The 13,397-nt window shown below is 46.3% G+C and overlaps 1 protein-coding gene across 1 annotated transcript; it reads left to right on the top strand.

Annotated features, from left to right (window-relative positions):
* The first annotated feature begins 294 nt into the window (after window positions 1-294).
* On the top strand, window positions 295-4,402 carry ADRB1 (adrenoceptor beta 1). Its single transcript, XM_025190686.3, has one exon. It carries the CDS (start codon window positions 518-520, stop codon window positions 1,805-1,807), a length of 1,290 nt encoding a protein of 429 aa, XP_025046471.2. The 5' UTR covers window positions 295-517; the 3' UTR covers window positions 1,808-4,402.
* The last annotated feature ends 8,995 nt before the right edge of the window (window positions 4,403-13,397 follow it).

Raw genomic sequence — 13,397 nt, 5'->3', positions numbered from 1 at the left:
GCCGCAGGACGCGAAGCCCGGTCCTTGCGCGGGGCCCTTGGCCCGTGTCGGCGAGGGTGCCGCTGAGAGCTTGCTGCCCGCAGCCTTTGCTCCTCTTCGTCGCCGAGACGGTGCGCCTCGCAGCAGCCGTGGCTCCGCCGGGTCCCCTGCCCCGAGCAGCGCGGCGAGGAGCGCGGGGCTGGCTGTCTGGGCAGCAGGGCGCTCCGAGGGGCGGGGGAGCTTTGCAGCGAGAGCGCAGAGACTTCCCCCGCGCGGGGGAGGGGGGCTGGGCCATGCCCGGGCAGGGGTGCGCGGAGGCGGGGCCGGCCGGTGGGTGCGGCCGCTGCTCGGTGCCATTGGCTGCGCCGCGCCTGACGCGCAAGGGGGCCGGGGCGCAGGAGCCCGGCGCGGGGCGCGCAGAACCATGCTGCTGGCTCCGCGCGGCGGCAGCGCCCGGGAGATCGCTCCAGCGGCGGCTGCGAGAGCCCCCCGCCTCGCCTTCATGCCGCCAGCCCTGCTGCCCTGAGCCGGCCCAGCCATGGGAGAGGGCTGGCTCTCCCCGGACTGCAACCGCTCCAGCCCCCCGCCGCCCGGCCCCCCCAGCAGCGCGCCCACCCTGCCGGGCAGCCGGCACCTGCTCGGGGAGCAGCTGTCCCACCAGTGGGCGGTGAGCATGGGGCTGCTGCTGGCCCTGATGGTGCTGCTCATCGTGGTGGGCAACGGGCTGGTGATCGCGGCCATCGGGCGCACGCAGCGGCTGCAGACCCTCACCAACCTCTTCATCACCTCGCTGGCCTGCGCCGACCTGGTGATGGGCTCGCTGGTGGTGCCCTTCGGGGCCACGCTGGTGGTGCGGGGCCGCTGGCTCTGGGGCTCCTTCCTGTGCGAGTGCTGGACCTCGGTGGATGTGCTGTGCGTGACGGCCAGCATCGAGACCCTGTGCGTCATCGCCATCGATCGCTACCTGGCCATCACCTCGCCGTTCCGCTACCAGAGCCTCATGACCAAGGGCCGGGCCAAGGGAATCGTCTGCACGGTCTGGGCCATCTCCGCCCTGGTCTCCTTCCTGCCCATCATGATGCATTGGTGGCGGGATCGTGATCCTCAAGCTCTGGATTGCTACCAGGACCCCGGCTGCTGTGACTTTGTCACCAACAGGGCCTATGCCATCGCCTCCTCCGTTATCTCCTTCTACATTCCCCTCCTCATCATGATCTTCGTGTACATCAGAGTCTACCGGGAGGCCAAGGAGCAGATGAGGAAGATAGACAAGTGCGAAGGCAGGTTCTACTGCAGCCACCCCCAGCCTCATGCCCAGTCTCAATCCCAACCCCACCACCTGCCCATCCTGGGCAATGGCCGAACCAGCAGGAGAAGGACCTCCAAGATCTTGGCCTTGAAGGAGCAAAAAGCCCTCAAGACCTTGGGCATCATTATGGGGGTTTTCACCCTCTGCTGGCTCCCCTTCTTCCTGGTCAACGTGGTTAAGGTCTTCAACAGGAACCTGGTGCCAGACCAGCTCTTCGTCTTTTTCAATTGGCTGGGCTATGCCAATTCGGCGTTCAACCCCATCATCTACTGCCGCAGCCCCGACTTCCGCAAGGCCTTCAAGAGGCTGCTCTGCTGCCCCAGGAAAGCTGACAGGAGGCTGCACGCCAGTTCTGGGGAGCTCTCCCGATATGCAGGGAACTTTATCAATACTTTGGGCACCCCCGAGCGCAGCCTGGGAGGGACGTGGTCTGAATGCAATGGAGGTACGCAGGGAGGCAGTGACTCAAGTCTGGAGGAGAGGAATAGCAAAACTTCCTATTCAGAATCCAAGGTATAAGGAGAGGAGTTGTTTTGAGTTGGGGAGGGGGGCAGAGGGATGTGTGCGCTGGACACAGAGCATAAAGAAAGACTGGCAGGGAAATGAACAGGAGCAAAAAGACAAAACTACCAAGAGTCTGGTTAATAAACACCGAACCAAACTGATCTCTCTCAGCTGAGAGAGACTGTGTTCACCTAGAACTAAAAGCAGGTGAATGTGTATGCAGCATACCTCATCTGAAGTAAAAGCAAATGGGAGGCCACTGACCACTGAACAAAGGAAATTAACCGACTCTCAAACCCATTTGGATGATTATTCTCTTTTTGTGAAGAGCTAAAGGTTGGTGGTTAGGGGGAAATAATTTCAAAAGGAGGTAAGAATATAGGTTCAGTTTTTCTGAGAGCTACACTTGCGGGGGGAGGGGAACTGATGCTGAGGCATGGAAGTATTGGGAATTTGCTGTGGCCATCAGTGTAGGCAGCATCGATCCGTTACTAACCTTGCTTCAAAGTTTAGAACTATCAGCTGTCCCGTCCCTGCTCCTGGGAGCTCCACTTAGCCTCATACAGAGGAAAAGAGCCTGCTTTTAATAAGCACCGACTGCCGAAAAATCTCATTAAAGTCCCTGAGGACTCCAGGGACTCAGCATTTTTTTATTTTTTTTACAAATTGAACTGAAAGTCCCTTTTGAAAGTGTATTTGTGATCTGGCAAGTTGTATTTGAAGCTCTTGGTAGCTGGGCTCTCCCGTTATCCAAGGTGGATATGAATAAATAAATCACATTGAACATTAATATACTTGTATTTTGCACAAACCTCTCCTGCTTTTTTCTTCTGAACCAGCAAACTGGTGGTTTTTGTACTTATCTTCCCTTGCCAGACAACAGCAACCAGGCTGAGAAACTTCTACCTCAAACTGTGCATATTGTACAGCGGAAACAAGACGTGTTTATATTAAACAGCTTATTTATGTATCACTATTAGTATTTTATATAAAAAAAATCCCACCCCAGACATTGAGCCTTTTGCAGTTTGGTCTTTGTAGTTAAAGATGAAAAGTAAAAATGAATTCCTTGTGTAACTTCCTTTTTTAAAATTACTGCACATTTAAAAAAAAGCAGCAGCAACCGGGGTGGTTTTTTGTTTTTGTTTTTTTGTTTTTTTTTGCACAGTGTTGAGAATTGCAAAGTGAATTGAATGTTACTTGCACACACAAAAAATCGAGTTACAAATAAAACAAGGCTAAAATAACATCAAATCCTAAATCTATTTCAGTTCTTGTCTGCTATGTTACAATTTTACTGAGAGAGTTATTTTAAATATTTTATCAAGGTACTGTAAATGTATCTATATTCTAAATTAAAGTATCTTAAGGGTATTTTTATTTTTACGTCCAACTGCCCGTGTGAATCTGCTGTTATTTTATCACCCGTGTGTTATTTCCATTTTCCTCTTGTGTGTTTTATAATGTATTTATACTCTGGTGCAATTTACTACTGTGGGAGTAATCGGTCTATGTGCAATAAATGTCATTGCATCACAAGCAGCGCATGTACAGCGTTTCTGTCTAGCTTCTGATGGGATACCCAACTAGAATGAAAAGAACAAAGTTTATTTTGCTCCGAAACATGGATCCTATTAATGATACGGTCCTGTCCAATGGCTTTTCCTGACACAATATTGTTTTTAAAAAATGCTTTCTAGACCAAACAAGGTTGTGTTCCTGTTACAGTGAGAGCTGCCCACTTCCCTTCAACTACTGGCTAAAACAAGCCTGTGAAACACACTAGTTTTCATTAATGATGCCTAATTGGTTGTACCAGTCCTTACTGTTAAGTGTGTTGGACTGGGAGTCAGGCCACCTACTATGCAAAATTATAAAACTCTTTCATCCTATTTGGTCTGAAATCCAAAAACTGTCTAATAGAAAGCTTATGTATTATTCTCCATCATTAAGTCAATTACCCTCTAGGGATGTAAAATACCATTTAAAATGTTCACCAGTGGAACTGTATGGTTAACCATGCAGCATGGTGCAGTGGGCCTGGCTATGCTGGTGCAGTCTCACACCTGCAGTTAACTGGTTAGTGAGTAACCAGTTACCTTTTTACAACCCTGTTTTCCTCTTAGAATAATTTCACTTCAGACAGATGGGACCTGATCCTGTACCGCTGAACTCCTAAGGACTTTTGTCATTGACTTCAGAGAGAGCAGGGTCAAGTCCCTGTTCTGTAGGGGTCAGAAATTACTCCCATTGAAGTTGATGGATGTCTTCACTGAGTTCAGGATATCTAACTGGAGGTTTGAGTCCAATTCCGGACTTTCATTCTACTGCAGTGTAAAAAGACTTTACAGCAAAATTCACCTTGAGTTTGATCCTGCACACATTAGAATCAATGGAGTATTGCCCTTGTCTTTAATAGGCACAGGACCAGACCTGTAAGTGGTTTCTATTCAGTGGATCACATCTAAAGACCATACAAGTTAATGGGGATCTTTTCTGTTGACTTCAATGAGCTTTGGATCAGGCCCTTTATCATACAAGTTAGGTGACTTTTTTTTTTTAAGGTAGACTTTCTGTAGCTTAAATAATTATATATTGTGAATAAAGCAAAACATGTGTAGCCCTTGTTTTTGGTGGTATGTTACCCTTAGCACAGGATTTGATTGGGGCCTGATTCTGCTATCCTCATTCACATAAGGACTAGTCACACTGGTACCTCCGTGAACTTCAGAGTTCTGCATATGAGTAAAGTTGTGCTGAGAGAACAAGGGTGGCAGATTCAGATTTGTAATGTATGTCTTGAATAGAGAAAGAAATGTAGCCGTGTTAGTCTGGTCTAGCTGAAACAAAAAACAGGACTATGTAGTACTTTAAAGACTAACAAGATGGTTTATTAGGTGATGAGCTTTCGTGGGCAGTGTCCATCTGCTCTGTACATTGGACAAACGTCTCAGACACTTCACCAAAGAATCAATGCCCACAAAACAGATATTAGACAGGATCACAAAGAAAAAACAGTTTCTTGCCATTTCAACCAGAAAGGGCATTGTCTCAACGACTTGATTACCTGCATCCTGCTTCAAAGACATTTTAACACCAGACTTGAAAGAATCCTCTGAACTGTCATTCATGCTTAAATTTGACACTTTACGCCTAGATCTTAAAGACACTAATTCTTACCCATTACAAAGATAGCCTCCCCAATTATCACCTCTAATATCATTAGCTCTTGGACATTTACCTCCCCCCCTCCCCATCCCCTTTCTGTTCTGAAAGTTGATTTGTCCTTTTCATATTTGTTCTTTTTTTTAAAATTGTATCCTTTGGTATATATGGTCATGCCAATTTTCTTCCACTATTTGATCTGAGGAAGTGGGTCTGGCCCACGAAAGCTCATCACCTAATAAACCATCTTGTTAGTCTTTAAAGTGCTACATAGTGCTGTTTTTTGTTTTAATAGAGAACTCTGTCATAATCCAGCATTTTTTACATTGTATCATAATGGTGCATTTTATTAAGATAGGTCAGTTTGGAGTAATGAAATATTTGTTGTCATGGCAAACCAAGCAACAAAAAGACCAACTGCTAGAGATTGTGAAACACCTTTTGAATGTCAGGTGAGGAATAAAAATTAATCCATTTTTAGTGCTATTACACTCCGAGATGTGGTGAACTTTGCAATCAGCGATCTGGGAGCACATTTTTGATAGTCCATTTATCAAGAAACAAGCCAACCCCTTATGTTTAAAAATTCAGGATCGTTCTTCTATATAAAGTGCTTTTAATATTGCAAGAAGTTAATGCTTATTATGCAGATTCTAATTAAAGAGCCTTTAGAAGGTAGTTTTGCCATTGACATAATTAGTGTTAAGATCTGAATTACAGTTAATGATTTTCCCCTAGCAAATTAAATGGGCTACCGAAATGCCAAGATGAAGACCGCTTAGCTGCCAGTTGAAATATATTCTATCACCTAATAATGTGTATTTAAATCCAAGCATTCAATTCTGCCTGCAGTTGTACCCCTGCTCTTCCAGAAAGGTCAGTAGAATTGCAAAGATATAACCAAGGGCAAAATTTGACTCCAGATGACTAATTTAGGATGTGATGATTTTATATATGATCTAGATACAGGTTGAACCTCTATTCCAGCAACAGTTGTGGTCCAGCATGATTTTAGTTAGATGCCCACTTATCATGGGTGTAGCCAAGTTTCCGATGGGCCCATAAAGTTTGTTTAAAGCCACCAGTTCTTGCTTTCAGGGTATGTCTACAAAGCAAAGTTATTTTGCAATAACGGACATTATTCTGAAATAACTATGCAAGCGTCTATACAGCAATTCTGTTATTTCAAAATAACAGATGGCTTATTGCGACTTCTGTAAACCTCATTCTACGAGAAATAACACCTACTCCAAAATAGCTGTTTCAAAATAAGGCGCATGTAGACGCTCCACTGCTGCTATTTCGAAATAGCCCCTCACCAGGGCCATTCTAAGTTATTCCTCCTGAGGCTCTCAATTGAGAAAGCACATCTATCAGGGAAGCCTGCCTCAGACTAATTGAGGCTTCCCTGTAGTGTAGACGTGCTATTTTGAAATAAGCTATTTCGGAATAACTATTGCAGAATAGTTTATTCCGAAATAACTGTGCAGTGTAGACAGTCTCAGTGTTCTGTGCAGTTATTTAGCTCTAATTTATCTCAATGACTTTTAAGAGCCCAGTAAGCAGTGGAAGTGTTGGTACACTTTATACCCATGCTTTTATTGATAATTCATCCCCCAACCTGTATGTGTCCCTCCTTTTGAGGTGTTTTAGCAGGTTTTATGTTCCTCCCCCTTTGGGGTTCTGTATTTTACTTTTATATATGTCTGTGTGTGTTTTAAAAATTTTATAAGCCGCCTTGAATATTTTAAATAGAGAGGCGAGGTAAAAATATTTTAAATAAATATAATGCTGCTAGACAATATTGACCTCCCATTGTTCGGCAAAGTCTCTAGTTTGGCACCAGTCAGATACTGAGTGCGTCGGATTAGAGAGGTTCAACCTGTAGAAGAGTGACTTTTTGGTATTCTGCCATCGTGGAAAAGGATCTGTCTAATGGACAGAGATCCTGATCCAGCAAAAGCAGTTTAGCATATGCTTAACTTCAGGCATCTGAGTCATCTCACTGAAGTCAATGGGTCTGTTCCTGCATTTAAAGTTAAGCATATGAAGAAGTGCTTTGCTGAATTGAGGAATTTCAATGGCAGATTTTAGGACCAGAACACGATTTGGCTTGCTTTTCCTGGCCAAATACATTAATCGAGGATGAATTTGGTCCAATGTAACACCCTCAAAGTCACTGGAGTAACATAGAAGATGAATTTTGCCCATTGCCTATAATGAGGCCACTTGTATGAGTTAAGTGATCAGGACTTGGTCATTGTGTTCTAACCTATCAGAAATGACCTGACAGGACATAGGTAGAAACTGCAGTTTTTAGAACTAAGGTGGCATCTGATTGGTTGAAAGCTATTGCTTGTTTAAGGATTAAACATATAAAAATAATTCATCCCCCAACCTGACTCAGTTAGATCCAGTGTGAAAAAGGCAATAGCATAATAACCTTACAGAGAGCAAAGCAAGAGATATGGTGAGCATGTGGCTGAAGAAGGGAAGACTATGGCTAGCTGTCTTAGCACAATCGGTTCTTCGTATTAAAAAGATTACCACACAGCTGCGATACTCTGAGAGCAATGAGTCCAACATTCAGGATGAATATTTCTTTGAAGAAAATCAGCTGGGGATTAACAGTAGGAGTTGCAGCTGTAAGAGAGTACAAACATGAGACACGCACCCACCCACCCACCCACTTGCACAGAAAAGTTAAGTAACAGAAGACTAGAGACCTGAAGGGAAGGGAGAAACAGATAAAACAAAGAATCTACTCTAAGAATACAGACTGTATCCACCATGGCTCAAATTGTCAGGCCAGGATGTCTAAATAAACTGCTAAATTTGAGGCACTTAGAAGTAGTCTGTGTGCCAAAGATGCCGAGTGCCTGTGATTCCCCTTGGCTTCCTGGGGTGCTCAATGCTTTTGAAAATTAAACTACTTCTCTCTAGGTATGTACTTGTGTAAAGGGTCCTATGTCAGTGGGTGGGGCACCGCTGACTCCCTAGAGTGCCCACAAGCCCATGAGGCATGCCTTGGCCGAGTGACAGTTTGTGAGGCACAGCCCGGGGTCAGGGCGGGCGGACAGACAGACACAGGGTTAATACAAATAGTCACCAGTTCACAGTTTAAGGTGCAGACCTGAGTCAGGGTGACAAGTGTCTCTCACCAGTTGTCCAGCGATCAAAGCTCTAGCTGGGTCCCAGCTAGGCAGGGGGTCAGGTCTCCTCACTCTGGGAGAGCCAATGAGCGCAGGGGGTTTTGCCCCACAGGAGGGAACCTGCCACTCAAAAGGCAGGAGGACACGGGCCCTCCATACTCCAACACGTCCTGGCCCAGGGCCCTGACAGTGGTGGCCTTGCAGCCAATAGGTTGGCAGGGATCCAGGCCATTACACACTGACAAAGTCAAGAGTCAGCGGTGGTCCAGGCTGCAATGCACTGCTCAGCCGACCTCCTTTTCCTTAGCCGCCCCAGGGTCGGCTGTCCCTGGGCTGCTTTCCAAACCCCCCTCTCCTCCGGCAGGCCTACCCAGTTCTGACAATGTTCCAGCAGAGCCTTGGGCAACAGCAGGGCTGGCAGGGTGTCCATAGGCACTGGTTCAGGCAATGCTCCAGGTGGGCCAGCCCAGTCATCGGTGCCTGGCACAGGTCCAGGCAGGGTCAGTATGGGTTCAGGCAGCAGCCAGTATCTCCGCAGGCCAGGCCAGAGCTCTAGGGTTGGCAGGGGTTTAGGGGCAGCACAGCCAAGGCCTTCATTGCAGGGTTCAGGGCTTGGCTCAGCTGCCTGGCGCTGACTGAGCCTGTGGCTCTTATAGTCCCAGCCCCGCCCTCTGACTTCCTGTGGGTGGGGCTAGGTGTGGCTGGACCCGCCCAACAAGAGGTCATAGAGGGTGCTGCCTCTTCTGGGTCAGCGGGTGGCCATGTTGCTGTCCCAGGCGCTCTACAACATGTAAATCTAGAATCCTAACTTTAGGTCTCTGATTTTAAAAATTTGGGCCTGACCATAGTTGCTTTTTGCCAGTCAGAAGTATAAGGGAACCAGATCCTGCATTTCTTGTGAATCTAAAACATTGTAGACAAGTTAGGAGAGTGGGATTGGATTTTTGAAAGTAGTCAAGTGCCTAAAGATAGGCATTTTAGGGAATTTTCAAAAGTTCATAGGTGCCAGTGAAAGTTAGGTGCCTGGCAACTTTTGAAATCCCACAAGGCACCTATCTACATCTTTAGGCACCTGAATAACTTTTAAAAATCCGGCCCAAAGTGTGCACTATTCTGCCATTTCATCAAGGAATAACATATAGCCCTGGTACCTGCACAGGCCAATAGTAAGCAATAGTTGCAACCAACTACATCTGATACAGTAAGTGGGAGAATTAGATCTTAGCATCATCCACAGTGCGCAAAGAATTCACCGTGATAGTTTGTTTCTGAAAGCAATCACTGACTCTGTAACAAACACCATCCCTTTCATTTGGCATGCAACTGTGTTCAAATATAGAAGACAACTTGCTTATCTTTTTTCCAAGCCTTTCTGAAGTTGAAGGTTTATTAATAACTTTAATGTTTTTATTGTTCCAACCTCCCTTGTCCTGCACACTTTCCGAATTTATTGTTATTTCCTAGCTGCTGGCATGTACTTACTTCTTCCCTGTAACATATCAACATGCAGTGATGGAAACTGTGCAGTCATGAACTAACATCACAAGCATTCTTCAGGCCAGAGTCTATCCTCTGCTATGCTCACGCAAAACCACTGGAGTCAAAATGTGGCCCTTATAATCTAATCTTTTATGAGAGCTACTAAGCAATGGCCCCAGAAAGGTTCATTGTCATCAACAGCAAGTGGCCTTCACTAATGAATCCGGAGCAATTAATCCCATTAAAAGCATTCACTGAAAATGTTAACTGCTAAACAATGGTTGGTGTTATGTAGGTAAAATAATGGGTGTTTTGTCAGTGTCTGGTAGGTGATATGATGGAAAATTATTACCCTTTGACTTGCAGCCAGCTTTGTACTATTCAGAAAGGAGAAGACGTTCTGTTGAAGGATTACACCTAAAAATAGTTCTGCTACATCAGCCACTGGAATGAAGTAAATTCCCATGCACACATATATACTCTCTTCATGTGATTTCAGTTTCACTCCTGTTGGTCAAAATTTTTGGTTTGAAAAAAAAAACCCCACAGTAAGGCAAGCTCCTAGAATAATGTTAAGCACACTGCCCTTCAGGATAATTTTCGGTCTGCATCACTGATTCGCATTCAGAGGGAGCCAAGTACCAAAATGTCTAAGGAGGAAGTAAGTATTCTTTGTCTTTATGTAAATAATCATGGATAACGTAAGATCGACAGCAGACTTGCTCTGATTGCCTTAAGCAAAAGATCAAAACAAAAATTGTACATCAATGTCTGTCTGTCTAAATAGAAACAGCCATGATAACAACAGAAGCTTCACTCACCTGATTCAAAAAGCTCAAGCTGCTAAACTATGTCGGGAGGGGGGTGCGTGTGCATGCAGCAAAACTGGAGGGTGAACCTTTCAAGCAACAGTAACAGAGGACACAATAACAGTATACTGTGCACTGGCTGGATGTTACATAATGACCCTTATGAAAAATGTCCAATAGATTTTAATAGGGATGAATCTGTTGGATACTCTAGAGCAATAAAATAGCCTCTAAAAACCTAGAAAATTTTATCCCTTCTGTAGTCCCTAGGCTGGTTAAACACTTTTCCATAAGGAGATACACAGTTGGAACAAATCTTAATATTTCTTAAATGTTGGCCATGTTTAATGCACATTAAAAGAAATCTGAGCCAGGTTCACAGCCAGTATAAATCACTGGAGCTTTTCATTTTCATAGACGCATCCCATTTATGGACCATCTGATTTGGGCCTTTAGTTTGGAAATACTTCTTAACGATTTATATAAGTTGGTTCTTAAATGACCTGGAACGACACTGACAACCCCCCTTCCTCAGCCGTTAGGCTCTCAAAGCAGCGGCTGTGAGCGTTCCCATTATCTCATTAAGCAAATTGTTTGTTTCAACAAAGCCTTTAATTTCCACTGCCTCGGAATATTGACATTGTGACTCCTAAAAGCAAGATGGGTTCTCGGTTTTATGCAACCTAAGGGAGTCTTCCTGTTGAATTTTACGGGGGTCGGATAATACCCTGAGTCTGGGTCTGAGTCTGAGGTCATTACTCACTTTGCATAACACCAGGCCCAACTGGACAGCACCTTTCGCCTCGTGTTGTCATTTTCAGGTGTGCAAAATGGACGTATAAGTGATGCAGCCAATGTAATTCAAGGGAGAATTCTCACCAGCCAATGTTTTACATCTGTTCTTGCCAGGTATAAATGATGCCACAAGTTACAGGACAGGTGAGAAACACAGGTACATTGTAGACCTCCGAGGCATTTCAACTACTTGTGCATGAGCCGCTACAGCTTGAGCTAAAAGCAGGCTGGCGCTCAGCTAAAGCTGTAGAACAAACTCGTTCTTTCTCTCTCTCTCTGTGAGTGGTCTAAGTGCCACTACATGGAACAGTGAACCTCACCCCAGAGCTGTGTGGGATGCAATTGTGTTTGTGATGTAAATTCCCCTACATGTTCCTGGGTCATGTTATTTAACGGGTGACGGAACATACAGATTCGCTTTGCAAACCAACCGTTGGGCTGGCAGGCTCTTTGTCCATATTCCATTTCACAGAGAGACTCAAACTCTCTGACGTGGGATCTGAACACCGGCAGAGCTTGGGGAGGTTCAGATCTAGGGAGTTGATGGGGGCTCATTTTTAATTAGTTTCATCTCATGGTTAATAATTATGTGCTTAGAACTGTAGCAAGCAAAGAGGAAAGCTCCGCAGGCCAGATCCATCCTTTGGCCCCGAACTTTATGCCACGTGACACTCTTTTCTCTTCATCCTCTATGTTGACCCACCACTCCAGACCTCACTGGATGTGTCTACACAACAGTTAGACACCTGCAGATGGCGCAGGCTAGCTGACTCAGGCTAAGGAGCTGTTTAACTGCAGTGTCGACATCCAGGCTTGGGTTGGAGCCCAGACACTAGGACCGTGGGAGGTGGGAAGGTCCCAGAGATCAGGCTGCCTCAGCCTGGAAGTCTATACTCCAAGGAAACAGCTCCTGGGTGCTGGGAGCCGAGGCAGCTGGCACAGGCCAGCTGTCGATTTTTCCCTGCAGCATAGACCAGCGGTGGGCAACCAAGACTAGTGAGTGGGCCTCATGCGTGGCCCTCCTTTGTTTCAGATTGAAAGTGGCGGGCAGCCTGTGGCCCATTGGGGTTCCATCTGTGCCCCCCCCCCCCGCCCTCTTCCTGAAGCCTCTCACCGGAGCCCCACACTCCCCTCCCCTCCCGCCTCCCAGCACTTTCGGAACACCATGAATGTGTTCAGGGCTGATTCGCACCCTGTCCCTACATCTCCCCTTGTCTCCCAGAGCCTGCAGGCTGTGAATCAGCCCCTTCACCGTGCTCCGAAAGTGCTGGGAGGGAGGGGGGGTAGACGACAAGCGTGGGGCTCAGGCGCCCCAGTGCGTGAGAGGTCGGGGGGGAAAGGCACGGGGGGGGGTGCGTAGGCTGCAGGTGGAACCCCAATGAGCTACTCGTGGCTGGCGAGCCGCAGGTGGCCCATCACTGGTGTAAAGCCACTGACAGACAACATGGGACTTAGGTGCCTAACCTGCTTAGGAATTTAGGATCTGTACATTGCTAAGGGGGATTGACCTAGCAAGTTCGAAACAGCAGCCTCGCTGGCATGGCACTGCCAGGAGCTGAGGCGCTTGAGCCCAGGGACTGGGTAGACTTCATGTGTGAGGCCTTGTAGGTATATGCAATATTCCTGACCCAGAAAGCTTACAGTCTAAATACGGGAAGGAAGCCAACAGTGTCTCTGTTAAATGTTAGGAGTTAACACAAGTCACGTTGGTGGACCAGTGAGTGTTAGTGTCATTGCATGTCCAGGCATACTGCAGACTCTACACTGCACTGGTTTGTCTACACTGCTCTGGTTTTGCACAAGAAATATGCAAATGAGGCTGAGCGTGGCACATTGCTGAGCCTCATTTGCATAATTAATGAGCGGCTGCTTTTTGCGCAAAAGCCACTTGCGCTCATTAATTATGTAAATGAGGATCGGCAATATGCCACACTTAGCCTCATTTAAATAATTCTTGCACAAAACCAGCGCCATGTAGACATAGCCTCAGTGAGACATTGTTCTTTTAGAAGGTGGCAGATAGAACATGCTGTGCGACTTCCAGAAAGACGCCGTATAGTGCCAAGAATGGGAAGAGGAGTCCCAATTTACTCGGTATTTGTTAAAGCGGTTACTTTTCATTTGCTTTTTGTGTATAGTCTGGTCATGCTCCTGCTATGATAATTGCTCAAGGGGAAGAATAGCACAAACATTAAATGGAAAACA

Source organism: Pelodiscus sinensis, chromosome 8 (assembly GCF_052426305.1).
Source record: "Pelodiscus sinensis isolate ZL-2025 chromosome 8, ASM5242630v1, whole genome shotgun sequence".
Classification (NCBI taxonomy): Eukaryota; Metazoa; Chordata; order Testudines; family Trionychidae; genus Pelodiscus; species Pelodiscus sinensis.
The sequence above is the reverse complement of the archived record's forward strand: the minus strand, read 5'-3'. Positions and strand labels throughout refer to the sequence as shown.

Coding starts and splice junctions, on each gene's coding strand:
- ADRB1 (XM_025190686.3), top strand. CDS start 518: ATGGGAGAGGGCTGGCTCTCCCCGGACTGCAACCGCTCCAGCCCCCCG.